The sequence below is a fragment of the Equus przewalskii genome, chromosome 1 (genome assembly GCF_037783145.1).
Source record: "Equus przewalskii isolate Varuska chromosome 1, EquPr2, whole genome shotgun sequence".
NCBI classification, from domain to species: Eukaryota; Metazoa; Chordata; class Mammalia; order Perissodactyla; family Equidae; genus Equus; species Equus przewalskii.
Genome location: NC_091831.1, coordinates 114888092 through 114901553, shown reverse-complemented (window position 1 = coordinate 114901553; position 13462 = coordinate 114888092). Strand labels below are relative to the sequence as shown.

The 13462-nt window shown below is 40.4% G+C and overlaps 1 protein-coding gene across 5 annotated transcripts in view; it reads right to left on the bottom strand.

The window, feature by feature from the left end:
• Nucleotides 1-11661, bottom strand: part of MTHFS (methenyltetrahydrofolate synthetase) — a 209714-nt gene extending 198053 nt beyond the window's left edge. For 3 of the 5 annotated variants that reach the window (XR_011526141.1, XR_011526143.1, XM_008539715.2), the window contains exons 1-2: nucleotides 9742-11661; nucleotides 3456-3717 (exon numbers count right to left, since the gene is read on the bottom strand). Coding sequence is in view for 3 of the 5 variants with exons in the window: in XM_008539715.2 (XP_008537937.1) it covers nucleotides 3456-3717; nucleotides 9742-9858 (379 nt within the window). In the remaining 2 variants the exon portion in view is untranslated. Of the gene's footprint in view, nucleotides 1-3455; nucleotides 3718-4586; nucleotides 9722-9741 lie in introns of those variants that run through there. The other 2 variants (XM_008539716.2, XM_070572939.1) reach the window with 2 other exon arrangements.
• Between the last annotated feature and the right edge of the window lie 1801 nt (nucleotides 11662-13462).

Below are 13462 nucleotides of genomic sequence, written 5' to 3'. Positions count from 1 at the left end.
TTCTGCTAGGATTGCTAGCAGTAAGGATGCTGTGGAACCAAGAGCTGCCATGGACCACCATGTGGCACCAAAAAATGAAGCCAACACACATGAAAGCAGAGTCAAAGGAAGAGATAGAGTGGATCCCAATGACTGATCCAACCACATCTAAAGCTAGCCCTCTGTGGATTTTTCAGTCTCTGGGCCAATAAAAATCCCATTTTTGCTTAAGCAAGGTTGAATAAGATTATGTACTTTCAATGGAAAGATTCCTGGCTAATCTAATTGCCCAAGCAGCCCTCACTTTAAGGATAAATTCAGTAAAGAGGCAGCCCCTCTACTTCATTTACCTGTCTGTTATTTTGCTGTATACATAATTCAAAAATACCCCATATGAAATTTTTTGCTCAGGAACTTATGATTGCAACTGAGGACAGCAAAGCTCACTCTTCTCAAGCCAAGATAACTTGAGCAAATAAAAAAAATTAGACTTCATAAGCTACACTGGGGACGGGGCCGGCCCGGCGGCGCAGCAGTTAAGTTCGCACGTTCTGCTTCTCGGTGGCCCGGGGTTCGCCGGTTCGGATCCTGGCTGCAGACATGGCACCGCTTGGCACGCCATGCTGTGGTAGGCATCCCACGTATAAAGTAGAGGAAGATGGGCACGATGTTAGTTCAGGGCCAGGCTTCCTCAGCAAAAAAGAGGAGGACTGGCAGTAGTCAGCTCAGGGCTAATCTTCCTCAAAAAAAAAAAAAAAAAAGAAAAGCTATACTGGGGACAATCTCAGCACTAATCAGCTTGTCCCAAACATTATGAAGCTAGATTTATACTTTAGCACTGAAGTTGCCACATTCTAAGCTGCTGATGCACGTAGAAATCCACAATGCAGAATGTGATGCTGGGAAATAACAAACAGCAGAGACTGCCTACTCAAACATTTCTATAAACAACAGTGAAGAAGAGCGTCAGCTCCCACATTGCAGTTGCAAAAAACTACAGGTATATCGCCTATCCTTTTGCAACCCAGACAGCAAGTATCTGCAAAGAAAAACATGTCGGGGAAAAAAAGCGTTCTGTCCCACAAATATATACGGATAAATGCTACGGAGGGAAAAAAAAAAATGAACAACCAGCTTTTTCAGTGGACTTTTATCCATTCAGGTCCAAGCCCTGAACCTCTATATTCTTAATATTCTGCATCTTTTCACTTGACACTTATGTTTGACGTATACTGCAGGTTGGGATACTTATTCTATTTACATCTGTTTTCTGTCTCCCCTGCTAGAGTGTTAGCCCCTTAAAGTCCAGGACCTTATCTTTCCAGAGCTAACACAGTGTCTGACACAAAGTAGATGCTCAGAAAATGTTTGTTGGAAATAATCAAAATGTTAAACTCTCAGCTAGCAATGTATTGACCATATAATGAATAATTCTACCTTCCTTGCTTCAAATCAATAATAGTTACCACTGACTGAATAGCTCCTATGCCAAATGATGTGCTAAAAACCATACATAAATGATTTAGCTCATTTACTTGGACTGAGTTTATCCTCACCAGGAAGTGCAACTAAATCATAAGGAAACATCATGCTTCTTCCTTACTCTTCCCACTGCTGTACTTAAACAGAAATAGCACAAATGCATGAAGGTTTAGGGTGACACATTTTAGCTAACCTAAGGAATATACTCTAGAAGGGGCAGAGCTGTTCTACAAAGGCAATGGCTGCCTCTGGCGGCACTGGTTACTGGAAGACACCAAGCAGAATTTCAATTAGCAGAGATGTTACAGAGACGATGCAAGCATTGGAGGAGCTGTTACTATAGTAAAACAAAACTGGGAAAGTATCCTGGACTCCACCTTTAGTTTTGTGAGTCTGGAGAAATAGCTGCATTAAGTATGAGCAACATCAGAGCCTACAATTCCTATCTTTCCTTATCTATAAATCTGAGCTACGCTCCAGGGTTTGCTATACTCTCTTATATCTCATTGTCTTAAAATGCTTGCCATCTTTCTTCTGGAAGATATGAAAGAGTTTTGTAACGTTGGCATTCATCTGGTCTACTGATGTGGGACACAGAGGACACTGATCATACCTTTGGTGCCTAACATCTAGCAAAGTGCAGGATTGGATAATACAGCGCAAGCTGCAGTAGCAAAGTAGATAATCCCCATACTACTGTGAGCCCTTGACTCTGTCCCCTCCCACCCTCTTATAGTGATTTTGTAGTTTATATTGCTATTTTGGAAGGGGACAGAAATTGGGAGAAGACTGCATAAAGCTGGCTGGGGTTTGTTGAACCATTTAAGTCTTAATCAAAAATATATACCTCTAAGACAGGTTTGAGGCACTAGATTTCAAAATAGTACCCTTAGCTTGTTTTGCTTTCAGCTCTTTAACTGCTTGATAATGATCAAATCTCCCAAGTGGCTGTTGGCTAGGGAATAGCACATTCAAATGTTCAGCAATAGAGAAAGCAAAGTGGGGTTGGGAAACAGAGATATTTAGAGTGGCTGGAATTCAGACTACGAATTGGAGGAGTAGAAAGATGTACAAAAGGATTGATAGGCAGGGCCAAATCAGGAAGAGCCTCGTTAAGGAGTGTTTACTTCAACCTAAGGGCAGCAAGAAGTCACTGAAAGACTTTAAACAGGGGAGAGAAGTGGCCAGATTTGTGTTGTTGAAATCTTGTTTCAATTACTATGTAAATAACAGATTGAGTGGGAGGAGAGGATACAAGAAATGAAGAGGAAGTACAGTTAAGAGGCTGTTACAATAACCCAGGCAAGAGAAGATGGTGTCTTAGACTACAGTACTAGCAGTGGGGTTGGAGAGAGATGGACAGATTCAATAAACATTTAGTAAGTAAAATCATCAGGACTTGGCAACAGACCACACGTGGGACATGAGAGAAAGAGAGGAGCCAAGGCTGATCCTGAGATTTCTGGCATGGTCAATTGGGCGGCTGATGGTACTACGCACTGGGAGAGACACATGGTAGTAACAGTTGAGGAGAATATGATTCAGTTTGGAACATGTTGTGTTTGAGATGCCCATGTGACATCCAAGTAGACACGTCCAGATGGTAACTGACAGGTCCGCAATGAAGATACAAATGTTTATTAGCATTAATAACAATGTGCTCATTAACATACAGATCATAATTGAAAGCATGGGAAATGATAATATTATTCAGTGAAAATGTTTAATTCAACTCACAAGGTCAGGGCAAGAGTCTGTGAAAAGGCCACAATACCTTAATACCTCACAATTACAGCTGACTCTTCGCAGCTTACAGAGGGCATCTCATCCTAAGCCAGGTAATGTGGGTACCCCAGTATACGTGAAAGACAAATTCATCCTTAAAGGAAAAGCAACCCCCAACGACCCAAACATAACAAGTGGATCAGGGGTCTAACAACCTCTCACAATCTGACAGCATCCTAAAATGTCAATTGTAATACCGTAACACTCACCTGTTGACAAGGCCTCCTCCCGAACCTCCTCCTCACCAGGCTGATGAATATTCCAGGATGTTTTGGGAAGTGACAAAATTTCCTCAGGTGATGCTAATTTCACCATATCCATGTGATTGCTATTGAACTGGTACCGTGGGATAAAGCAGGTTTTGCCTTGTTGGAAAATGTCCCTGATGATCTCTTCTGTCTCAATTTCATCTTGCATGCTCAGAAAGATGGAAATCCTTTTGGATTTTTGATACTGACTGTGGGCAATCACCTAATGGGAAATGATGGCAATTATATTTTCCAAGATTACACTTTCAAAAAGAGTGACTCCCCTTAACAGTTTTAACACTTTCTCCCTTCTCTCCGGGCCTTCTACAACTTTTCAACTACCCAAAAACAAAAAAAAGCACAGCGGTATAGTGGGTCAGACAGTGCTGCATCCTGAAGGCTGACTTTTAGTTCTGGGCCCAACACTGACTTCTCCGATCCCTTTACATCCCTCTGGCATGCCTAGTCTAGTTAAAGTGTGAAAACTCATTAAAAAGTCACTGTGGGGCCCTGCTGTCTGTTTCAAGAATTCCAGGTTTGACCTCCATCTACCCATCCTAGCAGTCATTAGTAGTCTTACACACTTCCCCTAGAGTCTTTGCTTTATTTTAACTCTGAACCTTGGCTCCCACAAGCTTCTTCACTCCTTGGATTGTCAGGCTTCTCTCGTCCTAAATTCTACCCATTTAAGCCCAACTCAAGCCCTAAATTCTCCTAACTTCTGCAGAACCCTTACAACATTTAGAGTTAACATATAACTTAACACTTAATTAGGTATTGTCAGGATTTGATTACTAATTGCTTCATGTGCCCTATACGTAGTACTCTTACCAGTCTGTAAGCTCCCAGGAGGCAGAGAACATGTCATATAATTCTCTTAGCTCTACCCACCTCCATCCCATTTCTTAAAACTCTTCTGTTCAAATGAATGTTAAAATGTTCACAAAGATGGGAGACAGGGGGATTACGGAGAGGCCAAGACCCTCTAAAAGCAAATGCCAAGTTGTGAGAAGGTGGACCTGGGTGAAAGAATCCCTTCATATTCAGTTTAATCATTCATCAGGCAGGACAAGGAGGCTGAGCTTTGCTTACCATAGAAAAGTGAACAATCTCGGAACTTCTCAGACTCAGAAGTTAGCACTTAGCTCGCTTTTTTTCCCCCTCCCTTTCTGTTCTTCCACGTTCTCTAAGCTAAGAAGATACTGCATAAACATGATGTAACGTATACAGAATTCGAAATATGATGTACATCCGAAAAAAATAAAAATTAAAAAAAAAAAGAAAAATGTACCTGACTAGCATAATACAAAAATGAAGGAAACAAATGATGAAATCATGCTAAACAAGTGCTGGTTTAGAAAAAAAAAAAGAAGATACTGCAAAAGTGGCTTATAAATATGACTGGCAGAAAGATACAGGTACAGAAAGTCAAGTTGTTCCTAATAAAAAGGGACACAGAAATTAAGTAGATAGAGCACCGTGCTAAGGAAAGGAAGTTAACTCCATCTTTCTGAGAAGTTACTAAGCTGTTATGAGGCCTGAAATAGGCAAAGCAAAAGGAAATGCAAAACCCAGACCTTGGCCAGCTCTGAGGCTTTTTGGCACCCAAGCACTTTCTGAGAAAGTTAAGTGTCTATCTTGTTCTCTTTAAAGCAGAATACAGAAAATCAAGAGCTGAATAAGCAGTAATAAACATGAGTTAAAATTCAGAGTGAGACTATGCATACACATTTATCCTTCTTCCTTCCTCAAATCTCATATGACCGTAAAAAAGCACAAAAAGAGAGAACCATTATAGTACTGAGAACAAGAGAATAGAGACTTGACTACTTCTATAAGACAGAGAGTGCATGGGACATATATACAGACAAAAGAGCAGATCACAACACTCACAGAACATGGATGTAGGTCAAGCAGAATCCATTTCTCTCATGAAACCCCAAAGTGACTGCAAGAGGCAAAGGAAACCCCCATTTGCTATTATACCTTCATTCATAAATATGTACAGACAAATGTTCATCAAACATTTTAGAAAGCCAAAACACAAAATAGAAGGATTAAAAAAAGGGGGTGGGGGATGATCCAGCAAGAAACTGAGATAATTCACACAACAGGGAATTTTTTTAAATTCGTATTAGTTTTCTCAGACAAATTCAAGAAGATAATTGCATCTATAAAACAACAACAAGCTGCTATGGAAAGAAAGCAATCACAGAATTGAGAAATAATACTTGGAAATTAAGATTACCAAAATTAAAACAATTTAGGAAAAAGCCTTAAAGTAGGGGAAAAAAACAAAGAAATGAGGAAAAGGAGAAAAAACAGTAAGAGACATAGAAAATCAATCTAGGATTTTCACTATTTGATTAACAGGAATTGCAGAAAGGCACAAAGGAAAAGAAGTAATCAAAGATATAACAGATTGAACAGAGATCATGGGGGCGAGTAGAATAAGGAAAAACAATTTTAAGAGGCCAGCCCAGTGGCATAGTGCTTAAGTTCGTATGCTCCATTTTGGCAGCCTGGTGTTCACAGGTTCAGATCCCAGGCATGGACCTATACACCACTTGTTGGGTCATGCTGTGGTGGTGTCCCACGTACAAAATAGATGAAGATTGGCACAGATGTTAGCTCAGAGGCAATCTTCCTCACCAAAAAAAAAAATTTAAACCTGAAATTTAAACTATCAATCAAATATGAGGGTAAAGACATTTTCTAAGGTATAAAGTATTAAAAAGCTTACCCCCATAGATATTTTCTCAAAAAAAAAAATTACTTGAAGATATACTCTAATAAGATGAAGCAAAAAAAGAAAGAAAGAAATCCAAGAAAGAAGACACTGGATTCAAGAAACAGTCCTAACTTAGAAGTAGAGTAAGAGGAACCCCAGGGCAATAGCTATGCAATGGGCTAGAAGGAAATCAGACCAGAGAAAGCAGGGGCTGGTGTGCTTTCAAAAAAAAAAGTGGACTACTTTAACAGACAAAATGAAAAAAAATCTATTGATAAGATAAAGGCATATTCTTGCTCTGCCAAAAAGGAAACATAAAGGCAACAAGAAACTCCTCGAAAAACAAAGAGCTAAATTAGAAATTTATACTCCAAATAGGAACAAACTGAAATATGGCTTGATTTTGAGTAATTGAAGAGCATAAGAAAAAAGAAAATATTTGGTATTGACACTTGAAACATTCCCCTGCTAGCCACACACATCTAGTAACTTAGAACTATATATCCTTTTCTTACATATCCTATCACACAACTTAGTTCTACAGTGAATACTATCTATATGACTAAAATATTGTAAATACTATTTACTTCAATTTCAAGTTTGGAAATCAGCCACACAAAATGCTCAGTGGATTCATTATGGTTATAGAACAGAGTACAAATATTATAAAATTTGACAATGTAAGTATAATGATACTGGTGTCAGAAACTGGTAGACAGAATGGAAGACAAAGTGAGGTCAGGAACATTAATTTCCTCATCTTATTCAGTTAATGAGTCAAGATATGGCATAAAGTTGAATTTCTTTACCATACATTACTCTTCTGATAAATTTCTAAATTCTAATAAAGGCACTGTGTCATTAAGAATTAATATGCCTTTTTTAATTATTGGAAGAAACGGATCATTTAATATCTTTACTGAACATGCTCCATTACAAAACACTATTCTAGTCACAGTACATCGACGTTTAGGGCCATGATCCATTGGTTGGTCATGAAAGCAACAGTGGGTTACAATCAGCATTTTTTAATGAAATAGAAAATGTTAAAGTTTATTGTATGTAGTAAGAGTTGTGAAACACTAGGCTGTGAAACATATTTCTTATATGTGTATATTTGTTTGTATGGGGTAAAATTTATTTACTACCGAGAGTCATGGTTCTGCTTTTTAATTTTTCTCTCTCCTCCTTTGATGCCAGCTCTCAGTTGTCACTCTGTTGCTGTCAGTGGTCCTACCTCTACATAGCTACTGTTCCTACCTGTAGTTTATAAATTCTAATCATCTACAGACAAAGAAGCCAAAATGAACTTATCTGTATTTTCCCCAGGCCGCTTCAAAATCTGTTCCAACTCCTACATTCCTGGTGCCTAGTAACAGTAAATACCTTTAATCCCAGCTCTAAGTTTTGCAATCACAGCTGACTCTCCTCCTTTTCCAGTACTCTCTAACCTCTATTCAACTATTTGATAAGTCTCCCTGATTCTCATTGCACAGACTCCCATTTACCTGCTTTTCTTCCTCCTTCACTACCCATGCCCTCATTTGCATCTTTCTTACCTCTCACGTGAGTTATCACAACAGTCCCTTACTGGTCTCCATATATTTTTTCTTTCTTCCTTCCTCAACCCATTTTCCAAAATGCTGCCAATATACTCTTCCTAAAGGATACATCAAAAATATTTAAAGCACTGAATACATCCCTTTACACATCTCTTTAACCCTCACACCACAGCTACAAGGATATTATTCCTTTTATGGATAAGGAACCAGAGGCTCAAAAAGATTAGAAGAGTTGCCCAAGGCCATATACAGCTAAAATGCAGTGGAGTCAGATTAAAATCAGATCTGCGCAGTTCCAAAGCCCATATTCTATCATGTCCTTCCTTCTCTTGCCAAAGTATTCCTCCACATGTTTGCCTGTTCCATCTTCCCTTCCCCTGACAAAATTCATCTTGTACTACAAAATTCATCTCAAACATCTTCCTATAGAAAGACTTCCGACTCCCCCTCCCCTAAGCTATGCTTCTACAGCTTTGGTGCTTAACTTTATCATATATGACAGTATTGAAATTCTTTATTCATATATCTGTTTCCTCTTCTAGACTCTCTGCTCCTTTAGAGCAACGATTATACCTTTTTCATCCCTACAACCCAATACACAGCAAAGTATGGACCACGGTAGGTGTCGAATATATGTGAATTAATTAGCTAAGTTTTAAGCACAGAGAGTAAGGATAAGATCCTTTACTGCACTGCATCCACTAAAGCACCCAGTAATGCCTTCCTCATAACAGCTAAAATAATTCCGTTTGAATGAATAAACTAACATCTGCATAGATCCCCTCATGCACACTTACATATACGAAGAGCGGGGTGAAATGTGTGTATTTGCTTTACTGCTTTAACCCATAGGAACCTTTAATTTGAGACACTAATGCAAGACAGAATAGTGAAGGGTAATTAAATTCTTATGGCGTATCTAATTTCAAAGGACATCAAGGAAAAGAGTTCTCACGCTAATTTCCAAACAAAATACTAGTATCCCCACCAGAGACAGACTGTTGGAGAAGACAAATCATTAATTTGACTTAGAATTACCAATATTTACTTATTCATAAGACATCAATATTTCTTCCTCTGGTAACCAACAAAGATCCCAGACATCTTTAGAACAAGCCTTCACGACAGGATATGATTGCCATTTTACTAACAAGAAAACTGGCGTTACATACACAGACTGAAAATATGTAGCAAGTCAGTCAGCGAAAGCGACAAAACCAAGGTTTTTATAACCAGCAGACAGGGAACCTCACTCATTCCCCTAACTCCTCTCTTCTGCTTCCTACCGTCTTGGGCAGCCTGAGTACGATAATCAGTTGATTCTTTCACTAATTTAAAAAGGATTTAATGTTCACCCTACTGCATGACAGGAAAACGCTGGGCCCTGAGGCTTCAGAGACAGAGGCCCAGGCCTCCACATGCTTGGTGAAGCGCAGTCAACATTTGTCTTCTGTCTTTGGGCATCTCTACCCCCTTTTTTGTGTTCCCTCGTCTGAAGTAACTGCATCTTTCTCTGGTCATTTTACTGATATGACTGAACTCAGACTCGTAGTTCATTATCTTTAAGACTCACTGAATGCACCTTAGCGCTCAGGCGTCCACCCCTCTCCCCCACCAGATCTTCCTGTTCTCACGCTGCTCTTACCTCAGCACCTTCATTATCCCCATTAAGGAGTTCTCAACACCACGGTGCCATCCTTTCAACCAAACTCCCCTCCCACCGAGAAGTCTGTCACCTACTCCCATGCTCTCCCTCGTTAGCTGCACTATTCTCATACCCGCGCTCTTCCCCAAACACCCTGCCCCACAGCACCGCTCCACCCACGAACGAACGTGCGCGCGCCCACGAGACGTGCGCGCGCTGGAGGCCTGCGCCTGCGCAGATACGCAAGCTCGGTGCGGTCTGGCGCTTCAGTTAGTCGGTCCGCTGTGGTGGCGGTCCTCGTGGTCTCACCTTCTGAGTCAAGAGGCGAGACTGGCGTAGCCGTTCCTCGGCGCTCATCGCCCGCAGACGCTGCTTCAGCTCGGCCCGCAGGCGCCGCTTAGCACCACTCACAGCTGCCGCCGCCATCTCCCGAGTCCGATCCCGCCCTCACGCCCTCGGGTTTAGTCCCCGCCCCTGTCCGCACGCTGCGGGATCCGCCGGCCTCGGGGAGGGTCTGGGCTCGGTGAGGTGCGCCCCCGCTTCCGGATCGCGGGCGCAGGTCGCCTACAGACCTTGGGACCCGACCTTTGTGCCACTTTCGCAGTCTACTCCTGCCCCTCCCCCAGCGAGTAGCGAATGGCAGCTTGTGCACCGTGTGCCCAGCTACTAGCTAGCTCTGCAACCATGGACGACTCAGCCCGCTTAACCACGCTGGGCCGGTAGTAAAAGGCAACCAGCAGTGCTCTTGATTCCTTACGTGCCTTGTGTGGCGTAGTACTGGGGCTATAAGGGCCTGAAAGGAAAGCAGAAGAAAGAAATGTATATGATATGCAGTCCTACTGGTTAGAGGCCAAATGACTTTTTTTTCTTTCTTTTTTTTCTTTTTTTTTTTTTGCAAAACGCCTTGCTCTCTTTTTCTTTCCCAGTAGGTCGGAGAAGCCGGTTTATAGGTGATCGTCAGGACAGATCATTGATGCAGAGTGGCTTTCTCTTACTAGATCAGGATGTCCGTTCTGTTCACGTCTGGAGAATTTAGGACTCAAGAAATAAGTTGCCCTGTTCGTTACAGGCTCGAGATCCAACAGTATTTTCACTACAGAATAATGAACTTGCTCCTACTGTAAAAGTTCTGTTCCTCATCAGAAACAGATGATGAGGAAATGGAGACGCCATGTTTTCTTTCTCTTGCGAGGCATTTGACGTGGATTAGGAGGAGAGAAGGTGGTAACTCAAGGGAATAACTAGGCCTGGAGAAAGGCTCTTGTACGTCAGATGTACCCCTCACACGCTGACACTTAGTGATCCAATGGACAGGTGAGAGCGTTAATTATTCAATGGATAAAGAGATCAAACTTCAAAATAATTGGAAGTTTAGAGAAAATTTAGCAAGTTTATGTGAAAATTCAGTAAAGTTTATGTTAATAAATCAACTTTACTAAGGTTCGTATGGAAAAATAAGCATTTAAGAATAGCTGGGAAAACACTGCAAGTGAAAGACCACAGGGAGGAACTAGCCCTTCCAGACGTTGACACATGATAAAGCCTGTGTAATAAAATAGTGTGGTACTACTGCTGCCTTAATACACAATGAAATTACGGAATAGAGTAGAAAGTGCCGAAATAGACCTGAAGCCACATGGAAGTTTAGTGGATGATAAAGGTGGCATCTCAAATCGATGGGGCAAGCAGGGACATTTTAATAAATGGTGCTGGGACAAATGGATAGCCATTTCTTAAAAGATAAAATTAGGGGGCCGGCAGTGGCTGAGTTGTTAAGTTCTCGCCTTCTGCTTGAGGGACCTAGGGTTCCGCTGGTTCTGATCCTGGGCACGGACGTGGTACCTCTCATCAGGCCACGCTGGGGCAGTGTCCCACAAGCCACAACTAGAAGGACCCACAACTAAAATATACAACTATGTACTGGGGGGATTTGGGGAGAAAAAGAAGGAAAAAAGAAAAGATTGGCAATAGTTGTTAGCTCAGCTGCCAATCTTAAAAAAAACAAATGTTGAGCAAAGGAAGAAAAGAGGTTAAAAAAAAATCTTTTTAAGGTAAAATTATGTCGAAACCTCATACCATACGTAAGAAAAACCTCCAAGTGGATTAAAGATCTAGTATAAAAACTGAGACTATACAAGTAGTAGAATAAAAGAGGACAATTCCTCTTTAACCTTGATATAGAGAAAGAAAGGCTTTCTCAGTATGACTCAAAATCCAAAGGCAATAAAAGAAAAAGATTAATAAATTTGACTACATAAAAGTTTTTTAAACTTTGCATATCATTAAAAAATACACGAAATTAAAAGACAGCTGGCAAACTGAGAGAAGATCCTTGCAACATATACCACAAAGGGCTAATCTCTTTTAATAAAGAACTCTTTAAAAGTTGAGGTACAGAGCAATTAGGCAAGAAAAATAAAAAACGGGCATCCAAACTGGAAAGAAAGAAGTAAAACTCTCTCTGTTCGCAGATGACATCATCTTATATATGGGAAAGCCTAAGGAATCTGTAAAAAGCTGTTAGAACTAATGAATGAGTTCAGTAAAGTTGCAGGATACAAGATCAGTATACAAATACAGTTCTTCCTGCCTGACTGCCTTTAAACTGGGACATATTTCTGGCTCTTCATAGTTCTACAGCAGCTTCTGGCCTTTGGACTCAGACTGGGACAATGGCTGTGCAGATTTTGCACTTGCTAGCCTCCCTAATCATGTGAGTCAATTCTTTGTAATAAATCGCTTTATAGATAGATATCTCCTATTAGTTCTGTTGTGTTATTTATATATATATGCATAAAAAACAGGAGATAATATTAATATGAGTTATATATATTATGAATGTGTATTATTAGGTATGTATGATAAGATATAAGGTGCATATAATAAGATTAGGAATATATGTATCCTATTGGTTCAGTTTCTCTAGAGAACCCTGACTATTACAGATTTCTATATACAAACAATGAATAATCTGAAATTTAAAAAAAAATTCCATTTACAATAGCGTCAAGAAAATAAAATGGAGCCGGCCCCATGGCCAAGTGGTTAAATTCGTGTGCTGTGCTTCGCTGACCCAGGGTTTCGCCGGTTCAGATCCTGGGCACGGACATGGCACTGCTCATCAGGCCACGCTGAGGCGGCATCCCACATGCCACAACTAGAAGGACCCACAACTAAAATATACAACTATATACTGGGGGGGATTTGAGGAGAAAAAAGCAGAAAAAAAAAAGGCAACAGTTGTTAGCTCAGGTGCCAATCTTTAAAAACACTAAATAAATAAAATGAAATAAAATAGGAATAAATGTAACAAAAGAAGTGTTAAACTTCTGAAAACTGCATGACATTGTTGAAAGACCTGTATGGATGAAAGAACATCCCATGCTTATGGATTGGAAGACAATATTGTTAAGATAGCAGTCCTCCCCAAATTGATCTATGGTCAGTACAATGCCTATCAAATATGGCTTTTTCACAGAAATAGATAAGCTGATCCTAAAATTCGTAAGGATCTGTAAGGAACCCAGAATAACCAAAACAGAAGAAGAACAAAGTCAGAAAACACTCACTTTCCAACTTCAAAAGTTACTACAAAGCTACAAATCAAGACAACGTGGTACTGGCTTAAGGACAGATAGATAGGCAAATAGCATAGAATTGAGAGTCCAGAAATAAACCTTTACATTTATGGTCAATTGATTTTTTTGACAAGAATGCCAAGATAATTCTATAGGGAAAGAATAATCTTTTCCAGCAAATGGTCCTGACCACGTGACAAGAAGAAAGTTAAACCCCTTTGCTGTTAGTGCTGTTGAGTTGATTCTGACTCCTAGAGACTGTGTACAAGTGAGGAACCCTGCCCTATCTTTTTGCTCCATGCTCTCACGTGCTATATGAGACGATGCTCTGCTGCTATTCATAGAGTTTTCATGGCCAATTTTTTCAGAAGTGGGTGGCAGGTCCTTCTTCCTAGTCTGTCTAGACTGGAAGCTCTGCTGAAACCTGTCCATTGTGGGTGACCCTGCTGGTA